Source organism: Ostrea edulis, chromosome 4, assembly GCF_947568905.1.
Source record: "Ostrea edulis chromosome 4, xbOstEdul1.1, whole genome shotgun sequence".
Classification (NCBI taxonomy): Eukaryota; Metazoa; Mollusca; class Bivalvia; order Ostreida; family Ostreidae; genus Ostrea; species Ostrea edulis.
In genome coordinates this window covers 43,744,044-43,761,412 of record NC_079167.1, presented here as the reverse complement: position 1 = coordinate 43,761,412, position 17,369 = coordinate 43,744,044, and the positions used below count along the sequence as shown (strand labels likewise).

General features: G+C 34.7%; 1 protein-coding gene across 1 annotated transcript in view; it reads left to right on the top strand.

Moving 5' to 3' along the window:
* The window catches only part of LOC125672143 (uncharacterized), a 171,405-nt gene that overhangs the window by 39,339 nt on the left and 114,697 nt on the right, over window positions 1-17,369 (top strand). The window contains exon 2 of the mRNA XM_048908265.2: window positions 1,980-2,084. Coding sequence (XP_048764222.1) covers window positions 2,010-2,084 — 75 coding nt within the window. The 5' untranslated portion in view covers window positions 1,980-2,009. The remainder of the gene's footprint in view (window positions 1-1,979; window positions 2,085-17,369) is intronic.

Genomic DNA, 17,369 nt, shown 5'->3' with positions numbered 1-17,369 from the left:
GTTTTCAAAAAATAGGTCAAACCCCAAGGTCAAGGTCACGGGGTCAAAAATGTTGGTACCCACGGAAAGGTCTTGTCACAAGGAATACCCATGTGAAATATCAAAGCTCTATCACTTATTGTTCAAAAGTTATTTGCAAGGTTAAAGTTTTCAAAAAGTAGGTCAAACTCCAAGGTCAAGATCACGGGGTCAAAAATGTTGGTACCCATGGAAAGGTCATGTCACAAGGAATACTCATGTGAAATATCAAAGCTCTATCTGATAATCTCTTATCGTTCAAAAGTTATTAGCAAGGTTAAAGTTTTCAAAAAGTAGGTCGAACTCCAAGGTCAAGGTCACGGGATAAAAAATGTTGATACCCACGGAAAGGTCTTGTCACAAGGAATACTCATGTGAAATATCAAAGCTCTATCACTTACTGTTCAAAACTTATTAGCAAGGTTAAAGTTTCAGACAGAATGACAGACAGGACAAAATCAATATGACCCCCGATCTTCGATCTCGGGGGCATAAAAATTCCAGCTGTGACAACCTTCAACACAACATTTATATGTATATCGACGACGTTTTATCTAAATATCAACAACAATCATTTTCATTCATATGTCGATTCGATATATCCAAGTGAACTCGAAATAAAAGACACCACAAAGTCTTCCACATATGCTTCGTACTTAGATATTTTATTGAACATGGATGTTAACGGCAAACTAAGAACTCGGTTATATGACAAATGGGATGGTTTCAGTTTCTTCATTGTAAACTTCCCATATTTATGTAGCAATACTTCATTAATATCACCTGCATATTGTGTTTGTGTCTCTCAACTGATTCGACACACAAAAGTTTGTTCTGCGTATGATCAGATTTTAAATCGAGGCAGGTTACTAACAAACATGTTTAAATGTTACAAGGGTTTTAACGGTGTCGTTTAAAGTAAACATTTTGCAAATTCTATGGTCGTTATAACGATCTAGTTTGCCATTGATACAATCTGTCATAGAGTCAAATGCTGTCTGACGTGTTTCATACCAATTGTTAGACCGTTCTTTACACACTGATTTTGACTACGGATTGTTTTGTTTACCTAATTAAGATATAAGGTTCACGTCGGGTGGAACCAGTCTACAAGGGGATGCTTACTCTTCCTAGGCACCTGACCCCACCTCTGTCGTGTCCAGGAGTCCGTGTTAGCCAAATTCTTGATTTTGTTTTTCTTACAGGAGTTATGAGATTGATCACTGTTCATTATCTTCACATTTCCATCACATGTTTACTCCTTTTTCTAGTGGATATCACCCATTACATAAATTTTGATTATTATACTATACTTTAGATGCTGTTTGTAAAGTCATAAACAACTGTCACTTTTACGTAGATTATTTACAAAATGTGAGGAAGTAAAATTCCAACAATACAGTAACGTAAATGAAAAACTGGAGGGGGTGTTAATATTTGATTAAAAAGAATCTCCCATGCATGATTTCTGGTTTGATTTAATCCCGTGGGGATCCGGGTTAGAATAAGTCCGCAGTACCCCCTTGCTTGTCGTAAAAGGCGACTAAATGGGGCGGTCCTTCGGATGAGACCGCAAAAACCGAGGTCCCGTGTCGCAGCTGGTGTGGCATGATAAAGATCCCTCTCTGCTTAATGGCCATAAGCGCCGAGCATAGGCCTAAATTTTACAGCCCTTCACCGGTAATGGTGACGTCTCCATATGAGCGAGATATTCTCGAGAGGGACGTAAAACAATATTCAATCAATCAATCAATCCAACTCGTTGTGTGTTTTATATCCCCCCGCCAAGGATTTGGGATAGAAACGCACAACTCATTGAATATAAATCATATGAAACCACAAACCATGGGAGATTCTATATCTATTTACTCTATAAGTTTAGGAATCGCACGAACTGTTCTTGGTGTGAATAATGTATTATCGAAGCTTATGTATCTACCTCATTCTAATGTTAATCACAGGTTCAACCCGACATTCAGCTGAGAGGAGCAATGGTGATCAAAGGCCCTTTTCTTCTTCTTTCCATCCTTCCTTTTGTGTTCACAGTATGTAATGTCAAAGACTTGGTGAGTATACCTCTTACATCTGTCAGTTTTCAGATATCATTTGGTGCCCTCTTAACTGGTTATTTCATTTTTAGGTCACCTGAATTTACTCAGGTGACGTATTGCAATTAGTTGTCGTCGTCCATTAACAATTGAACATTTTTAACTTCTTGATAATTACTATTCCAATTCTTTCAAATTTAGTATGAAGCATCTTTGGGACAAGGGGAACATAAGTTTTAAATTTCAGGACTTCTGCACCCCTTGGACCTGAGGGGCGGGGCAAAAACTTCCAAAAATTGACCATTTAAAAAAAATCTACTCTACAACCGCACATGTGTAAGAAAAACTAAATTCACGGTGATTAGTGATGTAGAGCAGGAAGTCTTCTACCAAAATTGTAAATTTCATGATCTCCGGGGTAGAGGTTCTGACTCCAGAGTGGGGCCAAACTTGGTTCATAGCAATTATGTGTAAAACATTTGAGTATGTATCTTCTTTGGTGCTACTGATTCTTAATTAAAACTAAATAGATAGTTAGGAAGAGCAGGTAGTCCTTCACTAAAATTGTAAATTTGATGATCCCAGGGGTAGAGTTTTTGGTATCAGGGTGGGGCCAAAATGGTCACTTATTAAATGTGTGAACACTAGAGCATTTTTATCTTCTTAATAACCAGCATGACTTAACTAAATAATCGAGAGACCTAGGTCTAACATGCTGGTTAAATGCTGCTACGATATTCCACTGGTCGTGAGTTCAACCTTGGGTATAAATATATTTTGTTTAGATATGAAGTGGAAATCATTCAAATCAATACAGTTGATCTACTTTGAACCTTTAATTTTGATAAGTCATATGAGGTTGGAACTACCTTAAGCAGTAATCGATTAATATTTTGGCATCGTCGGAAACCCACGGTTGATTACGCTTCCTTCCTCTCTCGATCACCCGTGGGTTCATTCATTCTTACTCGCTCGTTCTCATGAAATGTGAAAATAACGAACAGTGACCAATCTGATAACTCTTATAAGCAATACAAAATAGAGAGTTGGGCAAACCCGGACCCCTGGATATACCAGAGGTGGGATCATGTGCCTAGGAGGAGTAAGCATCCCCTGTCGACCGGTCACACCCGCTGTGAGCCCTATATCTTGATCAAGTAAATGGAGTTATCCGTAGTCAAAACCAGTGTACCAAGAACGGTCCAACAATCGGTATGAAACACGTCAGTCAGCATTTGACCTAATGATAGGTTGTATTGGCAAATTAGATCGTTATAACGACCATAGAATTTGCGAAATGCTGACTTTAAACGAGACTGTTGGAACCCCAGCAGTATCAACTTGTTTGTCAGTAGCCTGCTTCGATTTAAAAAACTGACCGAAAGCAGAACAAGCTTTTGTGTATCGAATCAGTTGAAAGACATTAACACAATATGTTGGTGATAGTGAAGTATTGTTACATAACATTAATATGGAAAGTTCACAATAATGAAGCTGAAATCATCCCGTTTGTCATATGACTGAGTTGTTAGTTTGCCGTTAACATCTATGTTCTTGTTCATGGATATGCTCGTATCGAATCAGTTGAGAGATATAAACATCATATCCAGATGATAACAGTGTTTGAAATTAACCATAGACCGACAGACAAAGTATATGCCAAATGACATTGGTTTATGACAATTGTAATTGAGATGTTGTAGACCAAATTGTCTATGCCGATTTCTAAATTTAAAGCAATTAAGGTGGCTCCATCCTTGATGCTTTTATGGTTAAATCCATGTAATTTTTGTTCAAAATCAAAGATAAACATCTTGTGAATCAAAATAAAGTAAAATATCAATATGTTGCAAGCATTTTATTAATTCTGTGGCAGTTCACCCACGTACACCATACTAGCTACTCTAGCAAGGATTACGCCAACATTAACCATAACCAAAAAAATTCATTTTTTTGGAATAAATTCAAGTTTAATGTACACCAGATGCATTATAATGCATTATTACTCCTTTAAAGTATGTATATCACAAAAATATATCATTTGAACTTGTTAGAATGAATATTTTGGCATTTATAGTGTATTTACTGTGTCTTTGTACTTCTTTTTAATACACCGAAAAGACCCATAGCTACATCCAAAACTGTTCATAACTTTTTAAAAAATGGTTAAAACTCCACCAAAATTGGTACATTTGTAATTAAAGGTATGTACTATCTAACAATATAAAGAAATACCTATGTTGCCAGGTGAATAAACTTCAAATATGACTTCCATGTATCACAGTCAATACTATTTTATCAATGTTTCGTAAAATTCAAAATTGTCGATGGAATAAACCCCATAGTTTGTAAAATATTATTGATAAAATTATTAACTAATTGTTTTTTTTAAATCAATTAGGTACTAAATAGTACATTTTCCCCCTGTTATGGTGTCATAACATGGATGGTTGTGTTATCGTGCGTTTTGAAAATTAATTTGGCAGTGCAGTCGTCTGTGTTATGACACTATAACAATAAAAATGTACTACTATTGACTGTTTATAGTTACATAAATCATTAAAGCAAAATTGAATATTGGCCATTTTATACAAATCATTGTGATAATGACATGACATTTTAGGATGCTGATCATCTATGACATCATAATGAATAACATAACGTTAACATTCTGAAACGTTACGAAAAAATAACATACAGAATTTTCCAATGCATTTTCATAGGAAATCATACAGTGAATGTAAATAAAGTGTGTTGAAATATTTTTTCTGTCGCCGACATCATAACACAGGATAAGTAATACTAACGTCGATAACGGTGTTATAAATCCGGAATATCGCACGCGAAACTGATGACGTAACACGACAATCGACAGACCTTAAGTTATCCTAAAGGTCCCAGTACATGGTCAGTCAACGTCTGATAAATGTTATGCGGAAAGAAAGATATTGTTATGAAAATGGAAAGAAAAACTGCTTTCTAAGTACAATAGAAGTAAATGAAAATGCAATAAATTTTGGGCTTTTTTCAGTGTTGCGGTTTAGAGGTCTGTCATTTTGTTTTGGCATACACTTGTGGTCTATACCAAGTTTTTAATCAATTTCGAACACTGTGATAATAGAATATTGCTACACAGATATAGGAAATTGACGATGGAGAAGCTGAAATCATCCCGTTTGTCATAAGGTTGAGTAGCAAGTTTGCCATTAATATCTTGTATTATCTACTTTCAATAAAATATCTAAGTATGAAGCAGAAGTAGACAACTCTGTGGTGTCTTTTATTTCAAGTTCACTGGGATATATCGAATCGAGATATAAATGAAAATCATTATTGTTAATAGATAATACGTTGTCGATATGTCTAAATGTCGATTGAAGGCCACAGCATGAGTAAATAATGAGGCAATTTGATTGGGCGCTCATAGTACACCGTGAGCGAATTTGTCCAATCAACAAGACCCTTTCAACCCAATTGTTGTGACAGCAAAGTTAAGTTAATGCTACCTTTGGAAATAGAAGAGTTCCGTTACTCTAACGATAACGTAGACTGAATAATATTTTTAGATATTTATTCATGAGAACGAGCGAGTAGGAATGAATGGACCCACGAATGATGGAGAGAGGAACGAAGCATAATCAACCGTGGGTTTCCGACGATGATATTTTGGAATATATATGATAGGCGATGTCCTGTAAATATGCAATAAGCAGTAATCTTTGAATATGATAAGTGGTGACCTGTAAATATGCCATAAGGTTCCGGAACCTTTAGCTTTACTCTGGGGTGCAAAATTAGTTACATGTTTAAAGAAAAAAAGACAAACAAACCTGTTTTTTTTTTTACTTTTACAATTTATGCAATAGTGAAATAATCTGTTGGTTGTGTCCTGTGAATGTGATATAAGGTTTCGAACTTTTCGTTTTCACCCTGGCAGCCAAATTGGGGGGTCGAAAAACAACATTTTCCTTCAAAAACCTGGTTCCCATAACTCCTCTTACATTTCACGCAGTAGCCAAATAATAATGATTATAGTGGTGTCCTATAGATCTGTAGGCAATAAAGTTTCAGAATTTTTATCCTAGGGGTCAACTGGGGGTTGAAAACGATGTTTTATGCCCCCGAGATCGAAGATGGGGGGCATATTGTTTTTGTCACGTCTGTCATTCAGTCATTCTGTAATTCTCTCTTAAACTTTAATCTTGCTAATAACATTTGAACAATAAGAGATTGAGCTTTGATATTTCACATGAGTATTCCTTGTGACAAGTCCTTTCCATGGGTGTCAATATTTTTGAATCTGAGACTGTGACCTTGACCTTGGAGTTTGTCCTACTTTTTGAAAACTATAACCTTGCTAAGAACTTTTAAACAGTGAGGTTAGCGCTTTGATATTTGACATGAGTATTCCTTGTGACAAGACCTTTCCGTGGGTACTAAACCTTTTGACCTTAACATTTGACCTTTTTTTTTTTTTTAATTTTTTTTTTATATACATTGGTCATAACTTCTAAATGATGAATAATAGAGCTTTCACATTGTACATGGGCATTTCTTGTCACGAGGTCTTTCTACTGGTACCATGATATTTTTCCTTGTGACCTTGGCCATCTTTGGAATGTACCATTATCGGGGGCCTTTATGTTTCACAAACACATCTTGTTGTTTTTAGTGTTGAAAAACCTGGTTCCCAGAACTCTTCTTACAATTTATGCAGAAGCGAAATCATCTTTGGGAGACGATTGTGATGTCCTTTAGATGTAGAATAAGTTTTTGGAATTTTCTTTTTCGTCTTGAGGAGCAAATGGGGTGGAAAACAACAAAGAAAACCTTGTGGTCACTGCTCAGTGCATTGTGTGATTTGCAACAAGAATATATTTGCTTAAGGGTTGGAATCTCAATCGTCTTAAAGGTAGTTGAACAATTAATAAAAAAAACAATGGGGGTTTGGGATGATCCCGGAACACTTGTCCATCATAATCCTCGATGCATCCTGATATGTCTTGATATATACAGTAGGAATACCTATTGTTTAGGGGTCGTGACGTCACCTCAGTTGTTTTAAATATAATGAAATAGGGTTTAGGGTGACTCAAGGGCACTTGCTCAACAGAATACTCAATGCTTCTTGATATATATACAACAAGAATTTATCAATCGATCTGTCTATCCTATCTTTTCTCTCTCTCTCTCTCTCTCTCTCTCTCTCTCTCTCTCTCTCTCTATATATATATATATATATATATATCTAGTATATTCAAACGGATAGAAGTAACGATTTTTAATCAATTGAAAGAAAAATGACGTAAATACATGTCCTTTCAATATGTAATAGATATGTGTATTTCTAACCCTTCCATTTACATTTTAATGTGGATTTATTATGTTTGTAAATAAAATAAATAAATGTTTAATCCTTACATACATTGATACAAACATACATAAATACCAAAGATAAACAATGAAAGCTCGAAAGCTTATTTCCAAAGGGGTCCTTTGATGCACGGATGTTTGTGCTATGGGGTCCTTTATATGGGAGGAAACTGGAGTACCCGGAGGAAACCCATGTTGCCGAGTGGGCGACCGCCATACCCTCTCACATACAACCACTGCCGATCACGATGATCGAACTCAGGTCGCAGCGGTGAGAAGTGAAAGTGCTACCTCTGCGCTACCCGAACACCCCTTATTCATTGTCGGCAATGAATTTTTGTCAGGTAAAAGAGAATATTGACGTTTTCTCTGCTCTTATCAATATGACATACAATGAACCCACCCAGCCGTTTTCTTTGCGCTTGCGTAAAGACGTCGTTAAAGAAAAAAATGCGACGGATGAAGTTTAGTTAACTCGTTGATGAGATCATGTTTTGACCGATTCTGCTTGAAATAGGAATAGAAAGGATGTGCAAGCCACTTTTCACGAATCGATAAATATTGGAAGTGAAATCGCCCGTTGGAATGGCAACTGTGTCATTGCACAATCCTAATCCATTTATGTTTCATACATAATAAAATATTGTTTAAATTAACTGTGTCATTGCACACGCTGTGTTGGCAATCTTCGGAAACAAATACGATGCATAATTAATGAGATAGCCAGACATACAAAATGTAATTAATGTGTAATCATTATCGCACCCAAAGTGTATGTAAATATTCTGAAGGACTTCGGCATTACTTGGACATGCTAAAAGACATTTGTGTATTTTGCGTCGAGAGTCAATGACGCCAGGTATGAAATGTGAATACACTCACCTTTGTAGTCATAACTTAACGTATACAGTTTGGTGATGATGTGCCAGAGACTGTTAAGGACATCACAGATTGTTAAGGATCAATCTGATTGAAACCAGATCCTACACTAGTGTAGCGATCTAAGTGAGCGGATCTCAGGATCTGGTTTTAATCAGATTGGTTAAGGACATCACAAATTGTTAAAAAATTAGTAACAAAAAGTGTGTGATGCAGAGGAGGTTTTCGTGGTCGCTTCATGAGAGGATGAGCTCGAGGAGGATTTGGTAGAGGAGCTGAAAGGGGTCGTGATTCATACTCAAATTCTTCAACTTACTCATTAGATTAAAAAACTACCAGTGAAGAGCCAGCAGAGTCGCCTCCAGAAGTAAATGTGAAACAGGTATGTAATTTACAAACTGGGTTTAAGGCTGGTGTACTGAAAAAGAAAAAAAATTCTGAATGGTAACTGTTAACATCAGATAGAAACATTTTGGATATTCAATGTATAAGGTTGTCACCTAGAATTTGAAAATGATAAAATTCCTGTCAAAAATTCAAAACCACGTTTTAGTGTAGCTTAATCATGTTTCATAAACAATGAAGTTAAATCTTTATTAGATATGAATGTAATTCAAGAAAATTTTTGATTTGAGCGATGGTTTCATTTCAACCATTTTTACCAGACCTAAAAGAAATGGTAGTAAAAAATTTTAGAGTTAAAGCTGATATGAATTTAATAAATACGTAAACCTTTCTCATCTTATCCGCCATATTTCTCTCAGGTAGCCTAATTTACTCTACTCGTATATACCCCAAATGTGATTGTCACACCTGAGTGATTTTTCTAGGTGGACTCGACCAGTGCACATCTCCGATAGTAATATATGTAGGGAATGAGAAACATATAAAATCACATTTTAAAATATTATGCTTTGCTCAAAATTACAAAAATTAATATTTATTGTATACCAATGCAACATTCTGAAAGTTTAGATAATTTAGACAAAAATGCAACCAAAAAAAAAAAAAAGAAAAAAAAAAGAAAAAAGAAAAAAAAAAGCTTTTCTTGCATACTTGCACGTGCATGCAATGAAATAAATGCGGAGAAATACTGATAGAATGGAATAAGCAAAGGGCATAAAATCTAATTTATATCAATTCTTGCAAAGTACAAGTGCATGACATATGCATAATATGTAATGCACATGGCATATTCGCAAAAAAAAAAAAAAAAAAAAAAAAAAAAAAAAAAAAACTAAAAAAAACGTATCAAATACGGACGTCTACTCAACAGGTAATGTAGATGTGCACTTACCGAAAATATTAGATTCTCTTTATTCTGATAAATCCACGAAACAAAATGATAAACTCCATTTGTATCTCGTTAGAACTTTACAACATGTTGTCATTCCATAATTTGCTTAATACAAATAATTGTATATTAAAAACATGTTATGAACAATTGCTATTTGAATACAATACTCAAAAGGAAAACTGCACAAACTGGTTGAATTCAGTTAGAAAAGAACTTTAGTGTTTTGGTCTTGGAACTTTTTGGGAACAGCTTATTAAATGCTGATTAATGTTGGTAATGTTAATCATTTTTATTTTCTTGTGGAACAGCGTCTTACCGATGCATTTATACAAAGCTGTTTTAGTGCTTTTGAAATTTCATCGAAATGTATTTTATACAAAGAAAAAATAGATACATTTGGTTTACAGAGATATCTTGTAAAGCGATTGTCACACAAGGAAAAGTCATTATTACGCAAATTATATCGAATTTCTGCATATTCTTTGAGTGTTGAAAATGGAAGATACAAAAATTTACCTAGAATCGAACACAAATGCTCATTTTGTAATTTTCAGGAAATAGAAGAGGAATTTCATTTCGTTTTGATATGCCCAGCATTTTTTGGTTTAAGTGAAAAATATATCAAACCTTATTACTACAAAAAACCTTCCTTTTTCAAACGTGTAGAACTTTTTAGTGTATATAACTTGAAAACTATTCATTAGCTTTGTCAGTATTTAGTGAAAGCTATAAAACTATTCATAAGCTTTGTCAGTATTTAGTGAAAGCTATAAAACTATTCATTAGCTTTGTCAGTATTTAGTGAAAGCTATAAAACTATTCATAAGCTTTGTCAGTATTTAGTGAAAGCTATAAAACTATTCATAAGCTTTGTCAGTATTTAGTGAAAGCTATAAAACTATTCATAAGCTTTGTCAGTATTTAGTGAAAGCTAGTAAACTATTCATAAGCTTTGTCAGTATTTAGTGAAAGCTAGTAAACTATTCATAAGCTTTGTCAGTATTTAGTGAAAGCTATAAAACTATTCATTAGCTTTGTCAGTATTATTGAAAGCTATAAAACTATTCATAAGCTTTGTCAGTATTTAGTGAAAGCTATAAAACTATTCATAAGCTTTGTCAGTATTTAGTGAAAGCTATAAAAGAAAGAGAAGCACTATCTGTTAACTGTCATTAATGAGGTTTTTTTTTTTTGGTCGTTGCTTAGATTTATTTGTTTCTAAATTTATTTGTCTGATAATATATGTTTACATATTTTAATAATTTTGAATCCTCTACCATTTGCCTGTATTGTACACAATGTACCTACATGTATGAACCATAGGGCTCCTTTGGTCAATAAACAAATTATACAGACTGCGACACACTTCACCGTTGCCAAATAGGGTGTCTCAAATCATGGGAGATGTCAGAGTCGAAATTTTTTCCTGTATTGAATGCTTGTCTGGTCGAGGTTTTATAGTTTATAGAAATCGGGAATCTAATCATATACACTGAGCACTTGGATGGATATATTGCGTGCACAATTCAAAAGAGCTATATACAAATAAGGAAATAATGATCGAAATATACACCTTTGTGAAAATGCAGGTATTACATTTGCAATCCATAATAAACAGTTGATTACACAAAGACACATATAAAAGGAAATATATAAACGAAAATATAGTTTTATTGTCTCTTTGCAGGGTTTGACACTAAGGCACGTCCGACCGACCGAGTCTACTAAATGATAGGTCCGGTCGGGTAAAATGTCGATTCACTAGTCCGACTGGTCGTGTTGAACAAATAAACAAGAAACTTTATTTTAAACCATAAGATATCTCATTTTTAACTTAAAAAAATAACTGTAAAGAGTTTGCGAGCAATTTTGAACCGCGTGATGACAAAATCTCTATTTTTAGTTCTAATCTATAAGTCGCTGTCGGAAGTGATATTTTACGACATCTACTCTTTGTTAATGGGTGTAAAGTTATATTTCGGATAAATAGATATAAACTGTTTTATTTTCATTTGAATAAAAACAAAACAGTTTATTTTAATTGAATATAAGAACGTGTCTATCAAATGAATAAATTAAATCGTAAATAGCCATTTTTCGTTGTTGACACATGTGTGGGAATGTGTCGACTTCTCGTCCTCAAGGAAGGATGTTCCGAGAAAAAAAAGAGAGAGGAGTAGATTGGGAAGAAACAAAGCAGGGTTTATGAAAAAGAAATTTTGAAAAAGATGTTGAGGTCATTTTATTCTAACAAAAGACTAAAGAATTTCTGTGCCGAGTAGAATTTAAAGAATGCGTTTGAAATTAAAAGCATCACATTGAATGACGAGACTAAAGATGTTTTTGAGACAATTAAGTACGTTATAGTTTAAACTTAACGTTTGTCATTTGAATTAAGTACTTAAATATGGAGAAACCATCAGGGTTTCTTTTCTCTGGAAAGTTGGTCAGGGCTAGTGGATGTAAGGTCAGGTCTAGTAAAAATCATTTGAAGTAGCCCGACTGGTCTAGTGCTCAAGAAAGTAAATGTCAAACCCTGTAACTTTGGGAACCATATAATTATTTACGGTTCTCTGTATGTTCATATTAATTGATTGAACAGGAGAGAGAGAGAGAGAGAGAGAGAGAGAGAGAGAGAGAGAGAGAGAGTCCTACTTCGATGTACAATAAATCGTTTCTCGGAAGGAAAGAAAATTGATCACTGATATAAAATATGTAAGCTTACAAGCCTTAAAAATGTCCAGATATTAAAAGATTTGTGAATGACAATATATTGGAAACTTACAGGAGTTGATGCATATAATTGAATTCATTACAATTTAAAAAAAAATATTAGTTTGAACTGCGCATGTAGAAAATACTGACTTTGTATGTTAGAATAACGGAAAAATGGAAATTGTCAAAAAGTGGGGATAGCAGACCAGCCTCCCTGCCCACCCCAACCCCCTGTATACATGCCTGAAACAACATATCAATTCGTATTGAAAGAAAGGTGCATATCTGCATTTCATTAAATTGCAAAGGAGCTCGAATTTATGTGTTCCCCTATTATTAATTATTTTGTATGCAAGATTCGTTCCCGAATTGAGAATCATGCTTTCAGTCAGAGCAGAAATGAATTTTTGAAGTACATCTAGTTTGAATGCGAATGTGGGGTTCCTTCTTTTAATTTCATCAGACTCAAGAACCCCCTCCCCCAAACTACGCAGCTTTGTTTTTATACGCCCGTCTTAAGACCTTATTATGGTATGGGTTCATGTCCGTCCGTCTGTCCGTCCGTCCGTCTGTCCGTCCGTCTGTTAGCTTTTTCGTGTCCGACCCGTAACTTAAATACTACAAGGCCTAGAATCATCAAACTTTGTCTGTAGATACATCTGGGGTAGAAGGTGTGTCGCACATTAAAACCAGGTCACTGTGACTTTTCATTAAGAAGATATGGCCATATATGGCAAAAACTTGTCCGGCTCATAACTTGAAAACTATTAGACCTAGAATCACCAAAATTGGTCAACTAATGCATCTTAGGTAGAAGGTGTGTCGCATCCTACTTTAAGGTCACTGTGACATTTAATTAAGTTGATATTAAAAAAATGTTTTAATGGGTACAATCTATACTGTTAACAATATGTGACGGGCGTATCATGTGCCGTGGCGGTGCACTTTATTATTGATATCTAACTCGGTATATGAATCCGGATATAAATTATATAATGTTTTTTTTTTTTTCGTGATCATATAGATATTGATACTAATAATGAAAAAGGAAAAGCTTTATACTCTTGCCTTTTACATATCCTACTAATGCTACAGTATATTGACACTGTTTCATATCAAATAAAACCTCAACACGAATTTTACTGATTTATGAATACTAACATCTTATCAAATACATTTGAATTTGAAATTTCGTCGTACAGCGGTATGTTTATTTTCAGTATATATCTATTGCGCCAGATCTACGAATTGAAAATATTTATGAATAAATTACACTCAAGCCTGAAAGTAAACATTATGGCATGTTACAGAAACGTTAAAACACACATATGATATAGTCCTGTAATGCATGTATGCGATTTTTCTGAATACATGTATTTATGTATTCGTGAATGAAGTTCCTATGCTTAAAAATATCTTGGTCTTTATGCATTTTGTTTTGTGATTGTGGTTTACCATTCCTTACACTGTCTAAATGAAGGAAAACTTGGTAAAGGGTGCAATTCTACACCATACAATTAGTATGCATGCATGTGTTGCAAAGCAAAATGTACATGTAATAATCAGATATGTATCGTCATTTTTCAGGGGGGGGGGGGGGGAGAAAAAAATTGGATTCTTCAAAATTTCTTACCATTCAAAATAATTTAAAAAGATGAACGAAAACAGCAATAAAATAAAACAAAAAATCCAAACAAACCAAGGTGTTTTGTCCGATGTTCAAAGTCCTAATGTGGGGGTGAAGGGTTAAAGAGTCTTTTACTTTGACTGCCTCAATAATTTCCCCCTACACTTCATTTTCTTCAATCGTTGGGGGGTGGGATTGGGTGGTTAGAGTCCTCTACTTTGAGTGCCTCATAATATCTTCATTTTTTTTATAAATTGGTGGTGGTCAGAACTTTCAAGCTGGGGTCAAGTAGGGGAGGGGGTTGTCACCCAATATATCTTTTATTTACATTACAAAATAACAAAAATGGATATTGTTAATAAAATTGGGGACAGACCCTCTGATCCCCTCCCCTTGATTCTATGTGCTTGATAACGACGCATATGATAAACTCAATTATTACATTTTGCATTAGTACAATTTGCGTCAAGTTCAACGAAGATTGTAATAACACATAATGGCATAGGTATATAAAATCTATTGAATGCCAAATTAGCATAAAATGAAGTACATATACATTATTCGAAGATATGTTTAATTTTTAACTATGCATGCTTTAAATGAATCGATCAAAGAGCTAATCATATGGCCATATGTCTAGCGTGCGGTGTGCGTCAACTTTTTGGAAAAAGGGCTATATCTTAAGAACCCCATGGCCAATTTTTGTCAAATTTGTCACAGGGTATCCTTGGCCCAAGGGGTTTCATTTATACTTAAACTAGGGTTGTGACCCTTTAACAAGGGGAGATAATTAGGAAAATGCAAACAAAAGTAGTGGTTGCTAAAAATCTTCTTCTCAAAACCACTGGGCAAATTATCACCAAACTTATGCATAAGGATGAGGATAGGTTGTAGATAAAAAATTGTTCAAGGCATCATCCTGGGACAAAGGGTGTGTCTCAAGATCACTTCAAATTTGACCTTAAATTTTCTTTTGTTAAAACTTTGATATTTTGCTTAGTATAAGGACTAGAATCATCAAATTTTGTCAGTTGATGCATCTTAGAACCTAATATCATGTTGTCTCAAAAGTAGGTCATGGTGACCTACTATTTGAATTTTGCAGGTAATTATCATCAAATGGATTTTGATGCATATTTTGGACACTTTGGAATTTATGATCATCAAAAGTTTTCAGTTGATGGATCATGGGACCTTAAACTGCGTCATGTGAAAAGTATGTCACAATGACCTACTTTCTGAATTTTATGGCTAATCATTTATGAATACATTTTAGGTTGTTATTTCAGACACCGAAAGGTTTAGAATCATCAGACCTTGTAAGTTGATACGTCTAGAGGCCTCGAAACATATTTATAAAAAAAGTAGGTCACAGTGACCTACTTTTTGAATTTTGCAGATATTCAAATTTCATATTTTCATTTTTAGGTGCATATTTTGGACACTATGAAAGCTAGGATAATCAAACTTTGTCAGTTGATGCATCTTCAGTCTTCATAGTTTATTGACCAAAAAGTAGGTCACCGTGACCTACTTTTGGAATTTGACGGCTATATTTTAATATTTCAGATACTATTTGACTTACAATTATCAAACTTTGTCAGTTGGTGCATGTTGAGTCTTCAGAGTGTGTTGACTAAAAAGTAGGTCACCTTTACCCTTTTTTTTGGGGATTTTGACGACTATATTTGAATATTTCAGATACTGTTTGACTTACAATCATCAAATTTTGTCAGTTGATGGGTCTCGAGTCTTCAGTGTGTGTCGACCAAAAAGTAGGTCACTGTGATCTACTTTTGGAATTTGACGTTTATATCTGAATATTTTAGATACTATTTGACTTCAATTATCAAACTTTGTCAGTTGATGCATCTTGAGTCTTTGGAGTGTGTCGACCAAAAAGTAGATCACCGTGGCCTTCTTTTGGAATTTGACGGCTATATTTGAATACTATTTGACTTGTCAGTTAATGCATCTTGAGTCTTCAATGTGTCGACCAAAAGTAGGTCACCGTGACCTACTTTTGGACAGTTACATTTAAATTTTCAAGTACTATTTGACTTAACATCATCAAACTCTGTTAATTGATGAATCTTGGTTAGTGAGACTTTTTGCCTGTTTTACAATGTATCAGAAGAGCGATTCTAGGCCCATGGGCCTGTTGTATTGAATTAACGATATCATTTGTCTTAATTATTACGAGATCATCGTTTGAACACCCCCCTCTCTCTCTCATCCAGTACACTCGTATAGTGTTGTATATGCAAATTATATATGCATAAACAATTTATGTACCTAAATAATTTCCTGATTCTTAAATCTGCAATACTCTGACCAGTAAATCATACGGTATAAGGATTCATGCACAATACTGTACATGGTAAATATTATACTCTGATTGAAGATAGCTGATCGGCACGGGCTGAATGTGTCGCAGTCTGTACAATGGACAGTGGCATTTACTGTTGGAATACAAATAGAGTTTATCGTTTTGTTTCATCGATTATGCAAATAAAGGGAGTTTTACTACTACTTTGAGTATTTTCGACAAGTGTACACGTACATCTGCGATCCTTTACAGATATTACGAGTAGACTCAGGTAAATAGTCGTCCGCATTCCATGCGTTTTCATGGCGAGCATACCTGTCATATATAATAGATGAAATATTTCTCCACGTTTTTGTACATGTACAGTTTTGACATATTTACTGCAAATGTACGTACATTCACGTAAAGAAAAGGCACTCTATATTTATTCAACCAAAGATTTTGGAATGATTTACTACTGTACGATATGTTTATTGTAATTTTGAGCACAGCGTGGTGTTCCAAAACGTGATTTCATTTCTTCTTGATTTCTTATAAATTAGTATCGTATATGTACGTGTTACCTGTCGAAGCTACCCGCACAGGTAAATCGAAGGCACTGATGTGAAGTGAATCGTAGCAAAACTCGTCCCTTTATATACCATGCGAACCCTGATACACATAACAATAGAATACCCAACTAATAATGGCGGATTAGCAGAGGAATACGGCGGGCATATAGAATTATACTATATTTATTAATTCATGCCAGCTTTAAATTCTGAACTGAAAAGAATTAACAAATGTATTGTGTATCACCATTTCAAATGGACATTTTTGAGAGTGCTCTCGAGTTAGTTACTCAAGGGTGTATGTTTTTTCTAAGCTTGTCTGGAGAAATAAGGTTTATCAGTATAATTGTCATGCCCAAGGGTTGACCAGTGCACCTAGACATTTTACAAAGTTACTGAAGCCTGCTTTTTTATGCCCCCCCCCCCCCTTCAAAGAAGAGGGGCATATTGGTTTGCACCTGTCAGTCGGTCGGTCGGTAGACCATATGTTGTCCGCTCAATATCTTGAGAACCATTCACTTGATGATAATGA